The sequence below is a fragment of the Cervus elaphus genome, chromosome 30, assembly GCF_910594005.1.
Source record: "Cervus elaphus chromosome 30, mCerEla1.1, whole genome shotgun sequence".
Classification (NCBI taxonomy): Eukaryota; Metazoa; Chordata; class Mammalia; order Artiodactyla; family Cervidae; genus Cervus; species Cervus elaphus.
In genome coordinates this window covers 68,266,199-68,291,270 of record NC_057844.1, presented here as the reverse complement: position 1 = coordinate 68,291,270, position 25,072 = coordinate 68,266,199, and the positions used below count along the sequence as shown (strand labels likewise).

The 25,072-nt window shown below is 39.1% G+C and overlaps 1 protein-coding gene across 1 annotated transcript in view; it reads right to left on the bottom strand.

The window, feature by feature from the left end:
• LOC122687097 (ATP-binding cassette sub-family C member 4-like) overlaps positions 1-25,072 on the bottom strand; it is a 330,146-nt gene that overhangs the window by 220,233 nt on the left and 84,841 nt on the right. Inside the window, exons 4-5 of the mRNA XM_043892537.1 lie at positions 21,712-21,936; positions 11,034-11,123 (exon numbers count right to left, since the gene is read on the bottom strand). Of these exons, the coding sequence (XP_043748472.1) occupies positions 11,034-11,123; positions 21,712-21,936 (315 nt within the window). The remainder of the gene's footprint in view (positions 1-11,033; positions 11,124-21,711; positions 21,937-25,072) is intronic.

The following is a 25,072-nucleotide window of genomic DNA, read 5'->3' as shown; positions in this document are numbered from 1 at the left end:
TGTCGAGTATTGTGCTCTCTTTCTGTGAAATGTCCCCTTGGTATTTCTAATTTTCTTGAAGAGATCTCTGTCCAGTTCAGTCCTTCAGTGCTGTTCCACTCTTTGTGGCCCCATGGACTACAGCACACCAGGCCTCCTTGTCCATCACCAACTCCCAGAATTTACTCAAACTCATGTCTATTGAGTCGGTGATGCCATCCAACCATCTCATCCTCTGTCATCCCCTTCTCCTCCTGCTTTCAATCTTTCCCAGCATCAGTGTCTTTTCCAATGAGTCAGTTCTTCCCATCAGGTGGCCAAAGTACTGGAGTTTCAGCATCGGCATCAGTCCTTCCAATGAACATTCAGGACTGATTTCCTTTAGGATTGACTGGTTTGATCTCCTTGCTGTTCAAGGGATTCTAAGTAGTTTTCTCCAGCACTACAGTTTGAAAGCGTTAATTCTTTGTGCTCAGCTTTCTTGATAGTCCAACTCTCATATCCATACATGACTACTGGAAAAACCATAGCTTTGACTACAAGGACCTTTGTCAGAAAAGGTCCTTTGATGTCTCTGCTTTTTATTATGCTGTCTAGGTTGGTCATAGCTTTTCTTCCAAGGAGCAAGTGTCTTTTAATTTCATGGCTGCAGTCACCCTCTGCAGTGATTTGGGAGCCCAAGAAAATAAAGTCTGCCACTGTTTCCATTGTTACCCTGTCTATTTGCCATGAAGTGATGGGACCAGGTGTCATGATTTTCGTTTTATGAATATTGAGTTTTAGGGCAACTTTTCCACTCTCCCCTTTCACTTTCATCAAGAAACTCTTTAGTTCTTCACTTTCTGCCATAAGGGTGCTGTCATCTGCATATCTGAGGTTATTGATGTTTCTCCTGGCAACAGGAGATTGATTCCACCTTGTGCTTCATCCAGCCCAGCATTTCACTTGATGCACTCTGTGTATAAGTTAAATAAGCAGAGTGACAACATACAGCCTTGACGCACTCCCTTCCCTATTTGGAACCAGTCTGTTGTTCCATGTCCAGTTCTAACTTGCATTTTGACTTGCATATAAATTTCTCAGGAGGCAGGTCAGGTAGTCTGGTATTCCCATCTCTTTCAGAATTTTCCACAGTTTGTTGTGATTCACACAGTCAAAGGCTTTGGAATAGTCAATAAGGCAGAAGTAGATGTTTTTCTAGAACTCTCATTTTTTCTATAATCCAATGGATGTTGGCAATTTGGTCTCTCTGCCTTTTCTAAATCCAGCTTGAACTTCTGGAAGTTCACCGTTCACATACTGTTGATTCATGGCTTGGAGAATTTTGAGCATTACTTTACTAGTGTGTGAGATGAGTATAACTGTGTGGTAGTTTGAACATTCTTTGTCATTGAGTTTCCTTGGGATTGGAATGAAAACTGACCTTTTCCAGTCCTGTGGCCATCAAAATCTTGTGCACACCAGGAGACCCCACAGAGACTGAGCCAGTACCTGCCTTTGAGTGTTTGAGTGTCTCCTACAGAGGTACAAGTCAGCAGTGGCCTGCCACAGGTGAAGGGCTCTGGGTGCACCAGACCTGGGTATGGCATAAGCCTTCTTGGAGGAGGTCGCCATTAACCCCACTATAGGGCTGCTAAAACTTACACAGGACTGGGGAAACAGACTCTTGGAGGGCAGAAGAAAAAAAAAAAAAAAAAAAACCCTTGTGCGTACAAGAACGAAGGAGAAAAAAGCAGTGACCCCACAAGACTGACCCAGACTTCCCCTTGAGTGTCCAGGAGCCTCTGGCAGAGGCATGGGTTAGCTGTGGCTTGCTACAGGGTTGGGGACTCTGACTGTGACAGTGCATACATGGGACCTTTTGAAAGAGGTCACCATTATCTTCATTCTGTTCAGTCATTCAGTCATGTCTGGCTCTTTGCAACCCCAAGGACTGAAGCACTCCAGGCTTCCATGTCCATCAGCAAATCCGAGAGCTAGCTCAAATTCATGTTCATTGAGTCCCTGATGCCATCCAACCATCTCATCCTCTGACGTCCCCTTCTCCTCCCACCTTCAATCTTTCCCAGCATCATAGTCTTTTCAAATGAGTCACTTCTCATCAGGTGGCCAAAGAATTGGAGTTTCAGCTTCAGCATCAGTCCTTCCAATGAATATTCAGGACTGATTTCTTTTAGGATTGAATGGTTGGATTTCCTTACAGTCCAAGGGACTCTCAGGGGTCTTTTCCAACACCACAGTTCAAAAGCATCAGTGGTTTGGGGCTCAGCTTTCTTGATAGTCCAACTCTCACATTCATACAAGACTGCTGGGAAAACAATAGCTTTGACTATACAGACCTTTGTTGGTAAAGTAATGTCTCTACTTTTTAATAATCTGTCTAGGTTGGTCATAACTTTTCTTCCAAGGAGCAAGTGTCTTTTAGTTTTATGGCTGCAGTCACCATCTGCAGTGATTTTGGAGACCAAGAAAATAAAGCTGGTCACTGTTTCCATTGTTACCCTGTCTATTTGCCATGAAGTGATGGGACCAGATGCCATGATCTTTTTTTTTTTTTTTTGAATGTTGAGTTTTAAGGCAACTTTTTCACTCTCCTCTTTCACTTGCATCAAGAGGTTCTTTAGTTCTTTTTTGCTTTCTGCCATAAGGGTGCTATTATCTGCATATTTGAGGTTATTGATATTTCACCCAGCAATCTTAATTTCAACTTGTGCTTCATCCAGCCTGTCATTTGGCATGATGTACTCTGCATATAAGTAAAAGAAGCAGGGTGACAATATACAGCCTTGACGTACTTCTTTCCCAATTGGAACCAAACTGTTGTTCCATGTTCAGTTCGAACTGTTGCTTTTTGACCTGCATACAGATTTCTCAGGAGGCAGGTAAGGTGGTCTGATATTCCTATCTCTTTAAGAATTTTCGACAGTTTGTTGTTATTCACACAGTCAAAGGCTTTGGCGTAGTTAGTAATGCAAAAGTAGATGTTTTCCTGGAACTCTCTTGCTTTTTCTATGATCCAACGGATGTTGGCAATTTGATCTCTGGTTCCTCTGCCTTTTCTAAATTCAGCTTAAACATCTGGAAATTCATGGTTCATGTACTGTTGAAGCTTGATTTGGAGAATTTTGAGCATTACTTTGCTAGGGTGTGAGATGAGTGCAATTGTGTGGTAGCTGGAACATTTTTTTTGGTATTGACTTTCTTTGGGGTTGGAATGAAAACTGACTTTTTTCAGTCCTGTGGCCACTGCTCAGTTTTCCAGATTTGCTGGCATATTGAGTGCAGCACTTTCACATCACCATCTTTCAGGATTTGAAATAACTCAACTGAAATTCCATCACTTCCACTAGCTTTGTTTATAGTGATTCTTCATAAGGTCCACTTGGCTTCACATTCCAGGATGTCTGGCTCTAGGTGAGTGATCACACCATTGTGGTTATCTGGATCATGAAGATCTTTCTTGTATAGTTCTTCTGTGTATTCCTATCATCTCTTCCTAGTATCTTCTGCTTCTGTTAGGTCCATACCACTTCTGTCCTTTATTGTGCCCATCTTTGCATGAAATGTTCCCTTGGTATCTCTAATTTTCTTGGAGAGATCTATAGTCTTTCCCAGTCTATACTGTTTTCCTCTATTTCTTTGCATTGATTGCTGAGGAAGCCTTTCTTATCTCTCCTTGCTAATCTTTGGAACTCTGCATGCAAATGGGTATATTTTTCCTTTTCTCCTTTGCCTTTATCTTCTCTTCTTTTCTCAGCTATTTGTAAGGTCAGACAACCATTCTGCCTTTTTGCATTTCTTTCTCTTGCAGATGGTCTTCACTGCCTCCTGTACAATGTCAGGAACCTCCATTCATAGTTCATCAGGCACTCTGTCTATCAGATCTAATCCTTTGAAATCTATTTGTCACTTCCACTATATAATTATAAGGGATTTGATTTAGGTCATACCTGAATGGCACAGTGGTTTTCCCTACTTTCTTCAATTTAAGTCTGAATTTGGCGATAAGGAGTTCATGATCTGAGCCACAGTCAGCTCCCAGTCTTGTTTTTGATGACTGTATAAAGCTTCCCCATCTTTGGCTGCATAGAATATAATCAATCTGATTTCGGTGTTGACCATTTGGTGATGTCCATGTGTAGAGTTTTCTCTTGTGTTGTTGGAAGAGGGTGTTTGCTATGACCAATGTTTTCTCTTGGCAAAACTCTGTTAGCCTTCGCCCTGCTTCATTTTGCACTCCAAGGCCAAATTTGCCTGTTACTCCAGGTAGATCTTGACTTCCTACTCTTGCATTCCAGTCCCCTATAATGAAGAGGACATCTTTTTTGGGTGTTAGTTCTAGAAGGTTTTGTAGGTCTTCATAGAACTGTTCAGCTTCAACTTCTTCAGCATTACTGGTCAGGGCATAGATTTGGATTACTGTGATATTGAATGGTTTACCTCGGAAATGAACGGAAATCATTCTGTCGTTTTTGAGATTGCATCCTAGTACTGCATACAGTTCAGTTCAGTCTCTCAGTCATGTACAACTCTTTGCAACCCCATGCGCTGCAGCACACCAGGCCTCCCTGTCCATCATCAATTCCTAGAGTTTCTCACACTCATGTCCATTGAGTCAGTGATGCCATCCAACCATCTCATCATCTGTTGTCCCCTTCTCCTCCCACCTTCAATCTACCAGCATCATGGTCTTTTCAAATGAGTCAGTTCTTCCCATCAGGTGGCCAAAGTATTAGAATTTCAGCATCAGTCCTTCCAATGAACACCCAGGACTGATCTCCTTTAGGATGGACTGGTTGGATCTCCTTGTGGGCCAAGGGACTCTCAAGAGTCTTCTCAATCACCACAGTTTAAAAGCATCAATTCTTTGACACTCAGCTTTCTTTATAGTCCAAATATCTCATCCATACATGACTACTGGAAAAACCACAGCCTTGACTAGATGGACCTTTGTTGGCAAAGTAATGTCTCTCCTTTTTAATATGCTGTCTAGGTTGGTCATAACTTTTCTTCCAAGGAGCAAGTGTCTTTTAGTTTTATGGCTGCAGTCACCATCTGCAGTGATTTTGGAGACCAAGAAAATAAAGCTGGTCACTGTTTCCATTGTTACCCTGTCTATTTGCCATGAAGTGATGGGACCAGATGCCATGATCTTTTTTTTTTTTTTTTGAATGTTGAGTTTTAAGGCAACTTTTTCACTCTCCTCTTTCACTTGCATCAAGAGGTTCTTTAGTTCTTTTTTGCTTTCTGCCATAAGGGTGCTATTATCTGCATATTTGAGGTTATTGATATTTCACCCAGCAATCTTAATTTCAACTTGTGCTTCATCCAGCCTGTCATTTGGCATGATGTACTCTGCATATAAGTAAAAGAAGCAGGGTGACAATATACAGCCTTGACGTACTTCTTTCCCAATTGGAACCAAACTGTTGTTCCATGTTCAGTTCGAACTGTTGCTTTTTGACCTGCATACAGATTTCTCAGGAGGCAGGTAAGGTGGTCTGATATTCCTATCTCTTTAAGAATTTTCGACAGTTTGTTGTTATTCACACAGTCAAAGGCTTTGGCGTAGTTAGTAATGCAAAAGTAGATGTTTTCCTGGAACTCTCTTGCTTTTTCTATGATCCAACGGATGTTGGCAATTTGATCTCTGGTTCCTCTGCCTTTTCTAAATTCAGCTTAAACATCTGGAAATTCATGGTTCATGTACTGTTGAAGCTTGATTTGGAGAATTTTGAGCATTACTTTGCTAGGGTGTGAGATGAGTGCAATTGTGTGGTAGCTGGAACATTTTTTTTGGTATTGACTTTCTTTGGGGTTGGAATGAAAACTGACTTTTTTCAGTCCTGTGGCCACTGCTCAGTTTTCCAGATTTGCTGGCATATTGAGTGCAGCACTTTCACATCACCATCTTTCAGGATTTGAAATAACTCAACTGAAATTCCATCACTTCCACTAGCTTTGTTTATAGTGATTCTTCATAAGGTCCACTTGGCTTCACATTCCAGGATGTCTGGCTCTAGGTGAGTGATCACACCATTGTGGTTATCTGGATCATGAAGATCTTTCTTGTATAGTTCTTCTGTGTATTCCTATCATCTCTTCCTAGTATCTTCTGCTTCTGTTAGGTCCATACCACTTCTGTCCTTTATTGTGCCCATCTTTGCATGAAATGTTCCCTTGGTATCTCTAATTTTCTTGGAGAGATCTATAGTCTTTCCCAGTCTATACTGTTTTCCTCTATTTCTTTGCATTGATTGCTGAGGAAGCCTTTCTTATCTCTCCTTGCTAATCTTTGGAACTCTGCATGCAAATGGGTATATTTTTCCTTTTCTCCTTTGCCTTTATCTTCTCTTCTTTTCTCAGCTATTTGTAAGGTCAGACAACCATTCTGCCTTTTTGCATTTCTTTCTCTTGCAGATGGTCTTCACTGCCTCCTGTACAATGTCAGGAACCTCCATTCATAGTTCATCAGGCACTCTGTCTATCAGATCTAATCCTTTGAAATCTATTTGTCACTTCCACTATATAATTATAAGGGATTTGATTTAGGTCATACCTGAATGGCACAGTGGTTTTCCCTACTTTCTTCAATTTAAGTCTGAATTTGGCGATAAGGAGTTCATGATCTGAGCCACAGTCAGCTCCCAGTCTTGTTTTTGATGACTGTATAAAGCTTCCCCATCTTTGGCTGCATAGAATATAATCAATCTGATTTCGGTGTTGACCATTTGGTGATGTCCATGTGTAGAGTTTTCTCTTGTGTTGTTGGAAGAGGGTGTTTGCTATGACCAATGTTTTCTCTTGGCAAAACTCTGTTAGCCTTCGCCCTGCTTCATTTTGCACTCCAAGGCCAAATTTGCCTGTTACTCCAGGTAGATCTTGACTTCCTACTCTTGCATTCCAGTCCCCTATAATGAAGAGGACATCTTTTTTGGGTGTTAGTTCTAGAAGGTTTTGTAGGTCTTCATAGAACTGTTCAGCTTCAACTTCTTCAGCATTACTGGTCAGGGCATAGATTTGGATTACTGTGATATTGAATGGTTTACCTCGGAAATGAACGGAAATCATTCTGTCGTTTTTGAGATTGCATCCTAGTACTGCATACAGTTCAGTTCAGTCTCTCAGTCATGTACAACTCTTTGCAACCCCATGCGCTGCAGCACACCAGGCCTCCCTGTCCATCATCAATTCCTAGAGTTTCTCACACTCATGTCCATTGAGTCAGTGATGCCATCCAACCATCTCATCATCTGTTGTCCCCTTCTCCTCCCACCTTCAATCTACCAGCATCATGGTCTTTTCAAATGAGTCAGTTCTTCCCATCAGGTGGCCAAAGTATTAGAATTTCAGCATCAGTCCTTCCAATGAACACCCAGGACTGATCTCCTTTAGGATGGACTGGTTGGATCTCCTTGTGGGCCAAGGGACTCTCAAGAGTCTTCTCAATCACCACAGTTTAAAAGCATCAATTCTTTGACACTCAGCTTTCTTTATAGTCCAAATATCTCATCCATACATGACTACTGGAAAAACCACAGCCTTGACTAGATGGACCTTTGTTGGCAAAGTAATGTCTCTCCTTTTTAATATGCTGTCTAGGTTGGTCATAACTTTTCTTCCAAGGAGCAAGTGTCTTTTAGTTTTATGGCTGCAGTCACCATCTGCAGTGATTTTGGAGACCAAGAAAATAAAGCTGGTCACTGTTTCCATTGTTACCCTGTCTATTTGCCATGAAGTGATGGGACCAGATGCCATGATCTTTTTTTTTTTTTTTTGAATGTTGAGTTTTAAGGCAACTTTTTCACTCTCCTCTTTCACTTGCATCAAGAGGTTCTTTAGTTCTTTTTTGCTTTCTGCCATAAGGGTGCTATTATCTGCATATTTGAGGTTATTGATATTTCACCCAGCAATCTTAATTTCAACTTGTGCTTCATCCAGCCTGTCATTTGGCATGATGTACTCTGCATATAAGTAAAAGAAGCAGGGTGACAATATACAGCCTTGACGTACTTCTTTCCCAATTGGAACCAAACTGTTGTTCCATGTTCAGTTCGAACTGTTGCTTTTTGACCTGCATACAGATTTCTCAGGAGGCAGGTAAGGTGGTCTGATATTCCTATCTCTTTAAGAATTTTCGACAGTTTGTTGTTATTCACACAGTCAAAGGCTTTGGCGTAGTTAGTAATGCAAAAGTAGATGTTTTCCTGGAACTCTCTTGCTTTTTCTATGATCCAACGGATGTTGGCAATTTGATCTCTGGTTCCTCTGCCTTTTCTAAATTCAGCTTAAACATCTGGAAATTCATGGTTCATGTACTGTTGAAGCTTGATTTGGAGAATTTTGAGCATTACTTTGCTAGGGTGTGAGATGAGTGCAATTGTGTGGTAGCTGGAACATTTTTTTTGGTATTGACTTTCTTTGGGGTTGGAATGAAAACTGACTTTTTTCAGTCCTGTGGCCACTGCTCAGTTTTCCAGATTTGCTGGCATATTGAGTGCAGCACTTTCACATCACCATCTTTCAGGATTTGAAATAACTCAACTGAAATTCCATCACTTCCACTAGCTTTGTTTATAGTGATTCTTCATAAGGTCCACTTGGCTTCACATTCCAGGATGTCTGGCTCTAGGTGAGTGATCACACCATTGTGGTTATCTGGATCATGAAGATCTTTCTTGTATAGTTCTTCTGTGTATTCCTATCATCTCTTCCTAGTATCTTCTGCTTCTGTTAGGTCCATACCACTTCTGTCCTTTATTGTGCCCATCTTTGCATGAAATGTTCCCTTGGTATCTCTAATTTTCTTGGAGAGATCTATAGTCTTTCCCAGTCTATACTGTTTTCCTCTATTTCTTTGCATTGATTGCTGAGGAAGCCTTTCTTATCTCTCCTTGCTAATCTTTGGAACTCTGCATGCAAATGGGTATATTTTTCCTTTTCTCCTTTGCCTTTATCTTCTCTTCTTTTCTCAGCTATTTGTAAGGTCAGACAACCATTCTGCCTTTTTGCATTTCTTTCTCTTGCAGATGGTCTTCACTGCCTCCTGTACAATGTCAGGAACCTCCATTCATAGTTCATCAGGCACTCTGTCTATCAGATCTAATCCTTTGAAATCTATTTGTCACTTCCACTATATAATTATAAGGGATTTGATTTAGGTCATACCTGAATGGCACAGTGGTTTTCCCTACTTTCTTCAATTTAAGTCTGAATTTGGCGATAAGGAGTTCATGATCTGAGCCACAGTCAGCTCCCAGTCTTGTTTTTGATGACTGTATAAAGCTTCCCCATCTTTGGCTGCATAGAATATAATCAATCTGATTTCGGTGTTGACCATTTGGTGATGTCCATGTGTAGAGTTTTCTCTTGTGTTGTTGGAAGAGGGTGTTTGCTATGACCAATGTTTTCTCTTGGCAAAACTCTGTTAGCCTTCGCCCTGCTTCATTTTGCACTCCAAGGCCAAATTTGCCTGTTACTCCAGGTAGATCTTGACTTCCTACTCTTGCATTCCAGTCCCCTATAATGAAGAGGACATCTTTTTTGGGTGTTAGTTCTAGAAGGTTTTGTAGGTCTTCATAGAACTGTTCAGCTTCAACTTCTTCAGCATTACTGGTCAGGGCATAGATTTGGATTACTGTGATATTGAATGGTTTACCTCGGAAATGAACGGAAATCATTCTGTCGTTTTTGAGATTGCATCCTAGTACTGCATACAGTTCAGTTCAGTCTCTCAGTCATGTACAACTCTTTGCAACCCCATGCGCTGCAGCACACCAGGCCTCCCTGTCCATCATCAATTCCTAGAGTTTCTCACACTCATGTCCATTGAGTCAGTGATGCCATCCAACCATCTCATCATCTGTTGTCCCCTTCTCCTCCCACCTTCAATCTACCAGCATCATGGTCTTTTCAAATGAGTCAGTTCTTCCCATCAGGTGGCCAAAGTATTAGAATTTCAGCATCAGTCCTTCCAATGAACACCCAGGACTGATCTCCTTTAGGATGGACTGGTTGGATCTCCTTGTGGGCCAAGGGACTCTCAAGAGTCTTCTCAATCACCACAGTTTAAAAGCATCAATTCTTTGACACTCAGCTTTCTTTATAGTCCAAATATCTCATCCATACATGACTACTGGAAAAACCACAGCCTTGACTAGATGGACCTTTGTTGGCAAAGTAATGTCTCTCCTTTTTAATATGCTGTCTAGTTTGGTCATAATTTTTCTTTCAAGGAGCAAGCATCTTTTAGTCTCATGGCTGCAGTCACCATCTGCAGTGATTTTGGAGCCCAAAAATATATGTAGAGTACATCATGAGAAATGCTGGACTGGATGAAGCACAAGCTTGAATCAAGATTGCCAGGAGAAATATCAATAACCTCAGATATGCAGATGATGCCACAATTAAGGAGAAAGTGAAGAAGAACTAAAGAGCCTCTTGATGAAAGTGAAAGAGGAGAGCCAAAAAGCTGGCTTAAAATTCAACATTCAGAAAACTAAGATCTTGGCATCTGGTCCCATCACTTCGTGGCAAATTCATGGGGAAACAGTGGAAACAAGTACCACAGAGTCATAAGGTAAGTGTGAAAAAAAAAAAGGAGGTGGGGTTGACACCTGACAGGAAGTTGAGTCCAGCTGGAGACCACCTACTTGGCATATTCCTCACAGGTCTCCTGTGAAGCAGCACTGAACAGGGCACAGTGGAAATAACAAACCCTGCCCACCAAGCCTTCATCATCTAGAGGAGAAGGAAGTCAGTTCAGCAACACTGACAGCATGTGCCAAGAAGGGCTACACCAGGAGGACTTTAGGGACACTAACAAAGCTGGGAAAGAACACTACTGCCTACCTAGTATTAGAAAAACAAAATTCTAATCCACAGGACAATACATATTTTCACATGTAAGTTGCACACAGAAGAGATGAGAGCTGGATAACAACAACTCTTATCTTAAGTTCTCAACAGAATTCTGGCTGACACCAAACCCTGGCACTTGGCTCCAAAAATGCTGAACCCAGTGAGAAATGAAAGAGGATCCCTTGGGCACTTACCCTGTCAAACCTGTTCACATCGTTGGACAGCAGGTTGACTATCTGGCCTGTGGTGGTCTTCCCTATGGCCGAGTTACTCAGGCGAAGGGTCTGAAAGAAGAGAGGGAGACAGAGAATTGGGTTCCCGTGTTGATATAAATTCATACTTAAAACATAGCAAAATGGATGACACTTTCTTGGGGTCATGCATGGTATCAGGATGGGCAGGATAACCCCTGACAGCAGGGCTCTAGGGACGCATATTCATCCTTTATCTCCTCAATGTGGCAGAAGCCCCGCCCACAAGGACAGCAAAGGGAGGAGTAGGAGGTAGAAACAAAATCCCTCACCTGTTTCTCAATGAACTTGGGTCTGCCCAGAGTGTAAAGGATGTTGGTTTAGACTTAGGAGAAAAATAAAGTAAATTTGAGCCTAACTAGATGACGGTGGAGAAATTGCCTTAAAGCAAGAAATTAGAGGACTTCGACTATAAATTAGGGAACTTGGAATCAATCATTAACACTGCATGTGAAATAACTTAAGAACTTTGATCTTAGTTTCCTCATTCCAATATGAGCAGAGGACTTCCCTGGTGGTTCAGTGGTTAAGCATCTGCCTGCCAATGCAGGGGACACGACCTTGATCCCTCATCTGGGAAGATCCCACATGCTGCAGAGCAACTAAGCCTGTGCACTACAATTCTTAGGCCCGAGCACCCTACAGCCTGTCTTCTGCAATAAGAGAAGCCATCTCCACAATAATAGAAACCATCTGCACATTGCAGTTAGAGAGCACCCCTCAACAAGAGAAACAACAAGAGAAACCCATACAAAGCAACAAAGGCCCAGCACAGACAAAAATAAATACTTATTAAATTATTTTTTAATTTTTTAAATAATATGCAATAAAATGAGCAGAGAATAAAGTTCAAAATAATATTCTTGTGAGGAATCTATGGCCTTTAATGCCTGACTTTACCAAAAAACAGCCTGTTTTACATGATCCCTTTATTTGGTAAAAAGTTCCAATATATGCCCTAGAGATCAGGAATCTGAAGTGACCACTGTGAGATGTTTCAGTGGACCACTAACTGGAGCCATGGATCCAAAGAAAATGTCAGAATTCATGAAAACTTTTCATTTAGTTCTCAAGTTAAAGAGAAAAATCAGTGATCATGTAGAAAATATAAAATTATGTAGCCATGATGGAGGAGAATATGGCGGTTTCTCAAAAAATTAAACATAAGATTAGTATATAGCACAACAGTTCCACTACTGGGAATGTACTCAAAAGAACTGAAAGTGCAACCTTGAACAGCTATTTGTATATGTTCATGTTCATTTGTTCATAACAGCACTATTCTCAATAGATATAAGATGGAAACAACCCAAATGTTTATTAACAGATGAATGAATACACAAAATATTGTACATACCTATCATGAAATATCATTCAGTCTTAAAAAGAAATTAAATTCTGACACCTGATACAACTTGGATAAACATTGAAAACATTATGCTAGGTGACATAATCCGGACATTATATGCTTTCACTTATATGAGGCACCTGGAGTAGTGAAATTCATAAAGAGAAGTAGAATGGTGATGATGGTGAAGGGACGGGAGTAGAACCTTAGTGCTTAATGGGTACAGATTTGGGAAGATGAAAAAGTTCTGGAGATGCATAATGGTGATAACTCCACAACAATGTGAATGTACCTGATGTCACTAAATGGTGCACTTAAAAAGAGTTAAAACTATAAATTTTGTTGTGTATATTTTTTTGCAAATTTTTTAAAATCAATGATCAAAAGCCAAAAGTTATTTTACCACAGTTGTGGAAAGGTAATTAAAAGGCAAGTCATTTTCTATATATCATACATCCCACAAGTTCATTTAACAGTACAAATTATGACTATAAGCTTAGCAGCCATTCCATTTCTAACACTCAATCTGATTTCTTTCCAGGACTAGGGATGAGAAAGTAGGGCCTCAGTATAAACCAGGAACATTCAGGTGGGCTTTTTAGAGCTGCTCTGAAACACCAGCTTTTGCCCTAAAGAGTCAGCCCACCTGTAACCTACAAAAAAGAAACATCTTATTTCTTCACCTCAGCAGGATTCTAGATGCATGAAAGTGCATGAGGAAACTTGTCTCTCCCATGTTTCTGGAGGGGCTTCCCTGGTATCTAAGCTGGTAAAGAATCCACCTGCAATGCAGGAGACCCCACTTCAATTCCTGGGTCAGGAAGATTTCCTGGAGAAGGGATAGGCTAGCCACTGCAGTATTCTTGGGCTTCCCTGGTGGTTCAGCTGGTAAAAAATTCACCTGCAATGTGGGGAGACCTGGGTTCAACCCCTGGGTTAGGAAGATCCCCTGGAGGAGGGAACAGCTACCCACTCCAGTATTCTGGCCTGGGGAATTCCATGGTCTGTATAATCCAAGGGGTCGCAAAGAGTTAGACACGACTGAACGATGTTTCTGGAAATCCATGTTACCCCTATGGTTTTACCTCAGCAATTTTTGACTTTGTAAAAGACAATTCTTTTAAATACAAAGAATCTAAATTGGAAAGGAAGAAATCAAACTGTCACTATTTGTAGATGACATGATACTATACATAGAAAATCCTAAAGACACTACCAGAAACTATTAGAGTTCATCAATGAATTCGGTAAAGTTTCAGGATATTAAATTAATATACAAAAATGTGCTGCATTTCTATACATTATTAACAAAGTATCAGAAAGGGAAATTAAGGAAACAATCCCGTTTATCACTGCATCAAAAAGACTAAAATGCCTAGGAATAAATCTACCTAAGGAGGTAAAATATCTGTACCCCTGAAACTATAAGACACTGATGAAAGAAATTGAAAATGACAAAACAGATGGAAAGATATACTATGTTCTTGGATTGGAAAGATAGGTATTGTCAAAATGACCGTACTACCCAAGGCAATCTACAGATTCAATGCAAAGCCTATCAAATTACCAATGGCATTTTTCACAGAACTGGAACAAAAAAGTATAAAATTTTTATGGAAAAACAAATGATAAAAATAGTCAAATAGTCAAAAAAAATTTAAGAAAACCAACAAAGCTTGAGGAATAACACTCCTTGAGCTGGAGGAATAACACTCCTTGACTTCGACCATAGTACAAAGCTACAGTAATCAAAATGATAGTATGAAAGTGAAGTGAAAGTCACTCAGCCATGTCCAACTCTTTGTGCCAACATCCAAATTGTGCAATTTGATCTCTGGTTCCTCTGCCTTTTCTAAATCTGGCTTGTACATCTGTTAGTTCTCAGTTTGCATACTGCTGAAGCCTAGCTTGGAGAATTTTAAACATTACTTTGATTGCATGTGAAATGGGTGCAATTATGCAGTAGTTGGAACATTCCTTGGCATTGCCTTCCTTTGGGATTAGAATGAAAACTTACCTTTTCCAGTCCTGTGGCCACTGCTCAGTTTCCCAAATTTGCTGGCATATTGAGTGCAGCACTTTCACAGCATCATCTTTTAGGATTTGAAATAGCTCAACTGGAATTCCATTGCCTACACTAGTTTTGTTCATAGTGATGTTTCCTAAGGCCCACTTGACTTCACACGCCAGGAAGTCTGACTCTAGGTGAGTGATCACACCATTGTGATTATCTGGGTTGTGAAGATCTTTTTTGTACAGTTCTTCTCTGTATTTTTGTCACCTCTTCTTAATATCTTCTGCTTCTGTTAGGTCCATACCATTTCTGTCCTTTATTGTGCCCATCTTTGCAAAAAAAAATGTGCCCTTGGTATCTCTAATTTTCTTGACGAGATCTCTGCCTTTCCCATTCTATTGTTTTCCTCTATTTCTTTGAATTGATCGCTGAGGAAGGCTTTCTCATCTCTCCTTGCTATTCTTTGGAACTCTGCATTCAAATGGGTATATCTTTCCTTTTCTCCTTTACCTTTCACTTCTCTTCTTTTCTCAGCTATTTGAAAGGTCTCCTCAAACAACCATTTTGCCTTTTTGCATTTCTTCTTCTTGGGGATGGTTTTGATCACTGCCTCCTGTACAATGTTACGATCCTCCATCCATAGTTCTTCAGGCACTGTATCTATCAGACCTAATGCCTTCAATCTATTTGCCACATCTATTGCATAATCATAAGGGATTTGATTTAGGTCATACCTGAATGGCACAGTGGTTTTCCCTACTTTCTTCAATTTAAGTCTGAATTTGGCAATAAGGAGTTCATGAACTCAGCCACAGTCAGCTCCCAGTCTTGTTTATGCTGACTGTATAGAGCTTCTCTATCTTCGGTTGCAAAGAATACAATCAATCTCATCTTGGTATTGACCATCCAGTGATGTCCTTGTGTAGAGTTGTCTATTGTGTTGTTAGAAGAGGGTGTTTGCTATAACGACTGCATTCTCTTGGCAAAACGCTGTAGGTCTTCATAGAACCGTTCAACTTTAGCTTCTTCAGCATTACTGGTTGGGGCATAGACTTAGATTATTGTGATATTGAATGGTTTGCCTTGGAAACCAACAGAGATCATTCTGTCATTTTGAGACTGGACCCAAGTACTGCATTTCAGACTCTTCTGTTGACTATGAGGGCTACTCCGTTTCTTCTAAGGGATTCATGTCCACATTAGTAGATACAATTGTCATCTGAATTAAATTCACACATTCCAGCTCATTTTATTTCACTGATTCCTAAAAGGTTGATGCTTACTCTTGCCATAACCTATTTGACTACTTCCAATTTACCATGATTCATAGATGGAACATTTCAGATTCCTATGCAGCATTGTTCTTTACAGCATCAGAATTTACTTCCATCACCAGTCACATCCACAACTAGGAGTCATTTTCATTTTGGCTCAGACTCTTCATTCCTTTTGGAGCTATTTCTCCACTCTTCTCCAGTAGCATACTGGGCACCTACCGACCTAGGGAGTTCATCTTTCAGTGTCCTATCTTTTTGCTTTTTCATACTCTTCATGGAGTCCTCAAGGCAAGAATGCTGAAGTGATTTTTCCATTTCCTTCTCCAATGGACCACATTTTGTCAGAACTCTCCACAACGACCCATCCATTTTGGGTGGCCCTACATGGCATGGCTCATAGTTTCACTGAGTTAGACAAGGCTGTGATTCAAGTGATCAGTTTGGTTATTTTTAAATGTAACTTGTTCCTTGGAAGAAAAGCTATGACAAACCTAGACAGCATACTAAAAATCAGACACATTACTTTACCAACAAAGGTCTGGGAAAACTGGACAGCTACATTTAAAAGGATGAAATTAAAGCATTCTCTACTACCATATACAAAAATATACTTAAAATGTATTAAAGACCTAAATGTAAGACCAGATACCATAAAACTCCTAGAGGGAAACATAAGCAGAACACTCTTTGACATAAACCAAAGCAGTGTGCTTTGGGGTTCTCTCTCTTACAGTAAAAGAAATGAAAGCAAAAATAAATAGAACAGAACTAAACTTAAAAACTTGTGCACAGAGAAGGAAATCATCAACAAAATGAAAAGAAAAGATACTGAATCATAGGAAATATTTGTAAATGACATGACTTATATGGGATTAATATCCAATGTATATAAGCAATTTATATAACACAACATTATAAAAACAAACAACCTATTAAAAATGGACAGAAAGAACTAAACAGACATTTTTTTCAATGAGGATATGTGAATCAAAACCACAATGAGATATCACCTCACACCTGTCAGAATGACTTTCATCAAAAAGAACATGAATAACAAATGCTGGTAAGGATGTGGAGGAGAGGTAACACTGACACACTATTGGTGGAAATGTATGTTGGACAGCCACTGTGAAGAACTGCATGAAGGTTTGTCAAAGAACTAAAAATAAAACTACCACATGAGCCAGAAATTCAACTTCCAAAAAACAAAAACACTATCCAAAAAAAAAAAAAAAAAAAAAACACTACTTCAAAAAAGATACATGTACCACAATGTTCATATAAGCATTATTTATCATTGTGGGATATGCAAGCAACCTAAGTATCCATCCACAGACATTTTTTCTTGTGGGGGTGGGGGGAGCAAAATCACTGCAGATGGCAACTGAAGCCATGAAACTAAAAGACACATGATCCTTGGAAGAAAAGCTATGACCAACCTAGACAGCATATTAAAAAGCAGAGACATCACTTTGCCAACAAAGGTCCATCTAGTCAAGGCTATGGTTTTTCCAGTAGTCATGTATGGATGTGAGAGTTGGACTACAAAGAAAGCTGAGCACCGATGAATTGATGCTTTTGAACTGTGGTGTTGGAGAAGACTCTTGAGAGTCCCTTGGACTGCAAGGATATCAAACCAGTCAATCCCATAGGAAATCAATCCTAAATATTCATTAGAAGGACTGATGTTGAAGCTGAAACTCCAATACTTTGACCACCCGATGCCAAGAACTGACTCATTGGAAAAAAACCCTGATGCTGGGAAAGATGGAAGGCGGGAGGAGAAGGGGATGACAGAGGATGAGATGTATGGCAACACCAACTCAATGGACATGAGTTTAAGCAAGCTCCAGAAGTTGGTGACGGACAGGGAAGCCTGGCGTGCTGCCATCCATGGTGTCGCAAAGAGTCAGACACAACTGAGTGACTGAACTGAATGGAACTGATGCTAAATGAAACAGGTCAGAGAGAGAGATAAATACTGTATGACATTGCTTATAAGTGGAGCCTAAGAATATAACAAACTAGTGAGTAAAACAAAAGAGAAATAGACTCACAGATACAAAGGATAAACTAGTGGTTACCAGTGAAGTGGGGGAGCCATATAGTGATGGGGGAGTGGGAGGTACAAACTATTGGGTGTAAGGTAGCCTACAATGATATATAATACAACACAGGGAATATAGCCAATATCTTATAATAACTGTAAATGGAGTGTAATTTTTAAATATTATATAAAATTTTCTAAAAAATTGGAAAAAGAAACAATTCCTTAAGGCTAATCAAGTAGGCAAATTAATGCCTTTGGCAAATGTTTACTTTCATGTAAGCAACATGACCCCCTGGAGAAGGTCATGACAACCCACTCCAGTATTCTTGCCCAGAGAATTCCACAGAGAGAGGAGCCTGGCAGGTTACAGTCCATGGAGTCGCAAAGAGTTGGACATGACTGATCAACTAAGACTGTAACTTTCACTCTCAAGCAGCATGCCAGGAAGGGTCCAATTTCCCAAAGGCAACATTCCAAAGAACTAGTGGGAAGAGAAAGAAAACCAGGTGAACAATGGCTTATGTGGATCAAAGAGTAAACTTTGAGTGAAACATCACCTCACAACTAATATAAGAGTTTCATAGTGTACTTCTGGTGAAATTTCCTATTTATTTATTTATTTATGGGAGTTAAACATGATCTGCAAAGACAAACTTCTAGATAATTTGTAGGGAAACCTGAGTATTCATCTTCTAAATGGTAGAAGGTGCAACAGAATAACAAACATGATGATGGAGGACAAGGAAGATGATTGACTGGAGTATATGGGCATCGTTGCATTTCCACATCACTTAGGAACAAATTAGCTTATGTTCTACAGTCTATGACTGACAGAGACATGCCAGGCCCCAGTCTCACACTTGTTGTTCTTCAACTGCTCAGTCATATCCGACTCTTTGCAACCCCATGGACTGCAGCGCATCAGGCTGTCCTGTCCCTCAACAATTCCCGGAGCTAGTTCATACTCATGTCCATGGAGTTGGTGATGCCATCCAACCATCTCATCCTCTGACATCCCCTTCTCCTCCTGCCCTCAATCTTTGCCAGCAACAGGGTATTTTCCAATAAGTCAGCTCTTCGCATCAGGTAGCCAAAGTGTTGGAGTTTCAGCTTTAGCATCAGTCCTTCCAATGAATATTCAGGATTGATTTCCTTTAGGATTGACTGGTTTGATCTCCTTGCAGTCCAAGGGACTCTCAAGAGTCTTCTCCAACACCACAGTTCAAAAGCATCAATTCTTTGGTGCTCAGCTTTCTTTATGGTCCAACTCTCATATGCCTACATGACTACTGGAAAACACCATAGCTTTGACTACACAGACCTTTGTTGGTAAAGTAATGTCTTTGCTTTTCAATATGCTGTTTAGGTTGGTCATCGTTTTTCTTCCAAGAAGCAAGCATCTTTTAATTTCAAGGATGTAATAACCATCTGTGGTGATTTTGGAGCCCCCCCAAAAAACATAAAGTCTGAAACTGTTTCCATTGTTTCCCCATATATTTGCCATGATGTGATGGGACTGGATGCCATGATCTTTGTTTATTGAATGCTGAGTGTTAAGCCAGCTTTTTAACTCTCCTCTTTCATCACGAGGCTCTTTAGTTTCTCTTTGCTTTCTGCCATAAGGGTGGTGTTATCTTCATATTTGAGGTTATTGATATTTCTCCCAGCAGTCTTGATTTCAGCTTGTGCTTCATTCAGCCTGGCATTTTGCATGATGTGCTCTGAATAGAAGTTAAATAACAAGGGTGATAATATACAGCCATGATGTACTCCTTTCCCAATTTGGAATCAGCCCATTGTTCCATGTCCAGTTCTATCTGTGGCTTCTTGATCTGCATACAGGTTTCTCAGGAGGCAGGTATGGTGTTCTGGTATTCCCATCACTTTAAGAATTTTCCAGAGTTTGTTGTGATCCACAAAGTAAAAGGATTTAGTGTAGTCAAGGAAGCAGAAATAGATGTTTTCTGGAATTCTCTTGTGTTTTTAATGATCCAACAGATGTTGGCAATTTGATCTCTGGTTCCTCTGCCTTTTCTAAATCTAGCTTGAAATTCTGGAAGCTTTTGGTTCATGTACTGTTGAAGCCTAGGTTGGAGAGTTTTAAGCATTACTTTGCTAGCATGTGAAATGAGTGCAATTGTGCAGTAGTTTGAACATTATTTGGCATTGCCTTTCTTTGGGATTGGTATGAAAACTGACCTTTTCCAGTGCTGTGGCCACTGCTGAGTTTTCCAAATTTGTTGGCATATAGAGTGTAGCATTTTAACAGCATCAACTTTTAGGATTTAAAACAGCTCAGCTGAGAAAAAGTGGTCCACTGGAGAAGGGAACGCAAACCACTTCAGCATTCTTGCCTTGAGAATCCCATGAACAATATGAAAAGGCAAAAAGATTTGACACTAAAAGATTAACTCCCCAGCTCAGTAGATGCCCAACATGCTACTGGAGAAGAGTGAAGAAATAGCTCCAGAAGGAAGGAAGAGGCTGAGCCAAAGTGAAAACAATGCCCCATTGTGGATGTGTCTGGTGGTGAAAGGAAAGTCCAATGCTGTAAAAAACAATATTGTATAGGAACCTGGAATGTTAGGTCCATGAATCAAGTTCACATAGCCCAAAGTTTAACAAGACTCTGCTCAGAAAAGGATGAGGAAAGATATCTTTAATTTGCTGAGAAAAATATTCCTAAAAAATAGAACTGTAGATAAGTAGCAACCAAGTAAAAGAAGTGCTTGTTTTCATTTAAATTGCTTGGCTTTATCTTTCAATAAGGATTTTGTTTATTTTTAATGAAATATATATATATATACATTAATGTGCACAAGATGTTTGACATAAATGTACACTGGGAAATGATTACAGTAGTTAAAACAGTTAATATATCCATTGCCTCAAGTAGTTATCTTTTTGTGTGTGTAGTGAAAACATTTATAATCTACTCTCTCAGAAAATTTCAAGTATACAACATGGTTAAATAAGGATGTTTTAAAAATGAAAGAGCCCAGGACAGAGAGATATCTAAGAACTTGTTTATCAAGAGCTCTTCAGCACATGACACTGGTGTATCTGTGGCAATTCATTTGTAAAGACATCTGAAATACTTAACTCCTTTATACTAGATAAGACTAGAGTAAAATATAGAACAATTTTATAGCATTTCTCAATACAAAAACACTAGAAACATCAAACCAGATTTTATTAAAGCTGCTATAATGCATACTAAAAAAAGCAAATATTGTATTAAGAAAATAACTTCAGTGAATGGCAACATAAATACCCTCTAAAATTGCTAAAAACAAATTAAAATGTCATTTTCTCCCATTCAACCATTTTCTTTAGTATTATCAAAAACGATTATACCTACAGAATATCATGAGTGAGTCTAATTTGGCACAGATTTCACTTATATTTTTATTTAGTAAGCACAATTATATTAAACATGACTAGAAGCATCATTTAAAATATAATCATTTATTTTATTAAACACATATTTTTCTCCTAAATTTAATGTTACAGATCCAATTACTAAAGTCACTTTTAAACATAACTTTGATGTAAATGAAGGTTTAAATGAAAAACAACAAAATTTCCATGAATACCACAGTAAGATTTAAGCAAGAAAACATTGAAAATCAGTTTGATAATTTTGATACCTATTTTTTAATTAGATTTCAATATAAGTTTAGTGGGTATTATGCACCAGCCTATGCATAAAGTTATCAAAGGCAGCCCTGGCCTGATCTCCAAACAAAACTTTTCATTATATATTGGTAAAGTTTGCCCCAACAACAACAAATTGGCTTGAAACAATATCGAGTATCTTTGGTAAGGAGTAAATGACACCAGTTACAAAATTTTTAATCTACAGAGAACTTTCCCAAAATGCTTCTGATTCTTCAGAGGAGGTACAAACTTTTGTATCAAATGACACTTACCTTGCGGTAAATCATATGGCACATGGCTACTCTTAATCTCATTCCTATACGCTGAGCGTAATATAAGAAAAAGTGCTGCAGAATTGCCCAAATGACAAGGCAGACATTCAGTACAGCAGTGTAGCCATAGGCTTTGAACAAAGCCCCAGAATCAGAGGGGTCATAGCTTTGAAAGTAAGAAATTAAACCCTCAAAATATGTCGGTAATAGTACTCTGAAGGTTTCCTAAAAGGAAAGGAAAAGAAACCTTAATTAGAAATACAAGCCATACCAGTTTTTCTTATCACAAGTTTCACTTTTTTTTAATTTAATTTTTGCTGTGGTTCAGTTGCTAAGTCATGTCTATTTCTTTGTGACCCTATGGACTGCAGCACGCCAGGCTTCCCTGTCCGTCACTGTCTCTCGGAGTTTGCTCAAACTCATGTCCATTGAGTCAGTAATACCATTTAACTATCTCATCCTCTGTCACCCTCTTCTCCTTGTGCCCTCAATCTTTCCCAGCATCAAGGTCTTTTCCAGTAAGTTGACTCTTTGCATCAGGTGGCCAAAGGATTGGAGCTTCAGTTTCAGCATCAGTCCTTCCAATAAATATTCAGGATTGATTTCCTTTAGGATTGACTGCTTTGATCTCCTTGAAGTCAAAGGGACTCTTTAGAGTCTTCTCCAGCACCACAGTTTGAAAGCATTAATTCTTCAGTGCTCAACCTTCTTTATGGTCCAACTCTCACATCTGTACACAACTACTGGAAAAACCAAAGCTTTGACTATGTGGACCTTTACTGGCACAGTAAAGTATAGTTGATTTCCAGTGCTATGTTAGTTTCAGGTACACAGCAAAGTGATTCAGTTATACATACACATATATCTATTCTTTTTGAGATTCTTCTCCCATATAAGTTATCACAGATTACTGAGTAGAGTTCCCTGTGCTACACAGTGCTGTCTGCTCACTGTCTGATGCTTTGCAACCTTATGGACTGTAGCCTGCCAGGCTCCTCTGTCCATGGGATTCTCCAGGCAAGAATGCTAGAATGGGTTGACATTTCCCCCTCTAGGGGATCTTCCTGACCCAGGGATCAAAACCACATCGTCTGCATCTCCTGCATTAGCAGGTGGATACTTCACCACTAAACCACCTGGGAAGCCCCATGCTATACAATAGGTCCTTGTTAATTATTAATATCAATTTCATATATAGTAGTGTGTATATGTTCACCTCAAAGTCCTAATTTATTTCTCCCCCTGCCTTTCTCCTTTGAAAACCATAGGTTTGTTTTTGAAGTCTGTTTGGAACAACATTCATTTGTAGCATTTTTTTTTTTAGATTCCACATATAACTGATACCATATGATATTTGTCCTTCTCTATCTGACTTACTTCACTCATTATTATAATCTCTAAGCCCATCCATGTGATTACAAATGGTATTATTTCATTCTTTTTTGTGACTGAGTAATATTTCATTGTATATACATACCACATCTTCTTTATCCATTTCTCTGTCAATAGAGTTTTATATTGCTTCTAGACTATTGTAAATAGTGATGAAATGAACACTGAGGTGCATGTGTCTTTTCAAATTATGGTTTCCTCCAGATACACGCCCAGTAGAGAGATTGCTGGATCATGTGGTAGTTCTATTTTTTAGTTTTTTATTTATTTTTTTTGAGGAACCTCCATTCTCACCAACAGTGTAGGAGGTTTCCTTTCTCTCCACATCTTCTCCAGCATTTATTATTTGCAGACATTTTGATGATAGTTATTCTGACTGGTGTCAGGTGACAACTCATAGTAGTTTGTTGGCATTTCTCTAATAATTAACAATGTTAAGCATCTCTTCATGTGCTTTTTGGCCATCTGTATGTTTTCTTTTGAGAAATGTCTATTTAGACCTTCTGCCAATTTTTCTTAATTTTTTTAATATATATTGAGCTGCATGAGCTGTTATATATTTTGGAGATTAATCCCTTGTCAATCACTTCATTTGCAAATATTTTCTTCCATTCTGTGGGTTGTCTTTTCATAAAAGGAGAAATCAACATTGGCACAAAAATAGTGGGGGACTTTATTTTTTTTTATTTTAATTTTTTTTTCAATTTCTCCTTTATTTATTTTTTTTCCAGTGGGTTTTGTCATACATTGATATGAATCAGCCATAGATTTACACTTATTCCCCATCCCGATCCCCCCTCCCACCTCCCTCTCCACCCGATTCCTCTGGGTCTTCCCAGTGCACCAGGCCCGAGCACTTGTCTCATGCATCCAACCTGGGCTGGTGATCTGTTTCACCATAGATAATATACATGCTGTTCTTTTGAAACATCCCACCCTCACCTCCCACAGAGTTCAAAAGTCTGTTCTGTACTTCCGTGTCTCTTTTTCTGTTTTGCATAGGGGACTTTAGCACTCCACTTACATCAATGGACAAATCATACAGACAGAACAATCAATAAGGAAACAGAGGCCTTAAATGACATATTAGACCGTATGGGCATAATTGATACCTATATGACATTCTATATGAATGCAGCAGAATACACATTCTCCTCAAGTGCACATGGAACATTCTCCAGGATAGCTAACATGCTGGGCCACAAAGCAACCCTCAGTAAATTTAAGTACACTGAAATCATATCAATCATCTTATCCATCCACAACATTATGGATTACAAATCAACTACAAGGGGAAAACTGCAAAAAAAAAAAAAAAAGCACACAGATATGAAAGCTAAATAATATCTTATTTAGCAACCAATGCATCACTGAAGAAATCAAAGAGGAAACCAAAAAATACCTAGAGACAAATAAAAACAGAATGATCCTAAACCAATGGGATGCAGCAAAAGCAGTTCTAAAAGGGAAGTTTATACTAATACAATCTTATCTCAGGAAACAAGAAAAATCTCAAATAAACAACCCAACCTTACACCTCAAGCAACTAGAGAAAGAAGTACAAACAAAATTCAAAGATAGGAGAAGGGAAAAAATGATAAATATCAGAGCAGAATGAATTAAATAGAGATAAAGAAAATAATAGAAAAGATCAATGAAACTAAAAGCTGGTTCATCAAAAATATAAGCAAAATTGATAAGCCTTTAACCAGACTTATCACGAAAAAAAGGAAGGGGGCTCAAATCAACAAATTTAGAAATGAAAAAGGAGAAGTTACAATGGACACTAAAGAAATACAAAGAAATGTGAGAGACTACTACAAGCAAATATATGCCAAGAAAGTGGACAACCTGGAAGAAATGGACAAGTGTTTAGAAAAGTAAAACCTTCCAAGATTGAAGCTTGAACCAGGAAGAAATAGAAAATATGAACAGACTAATCATAAATACTGAAATTGAAACTGTGAGT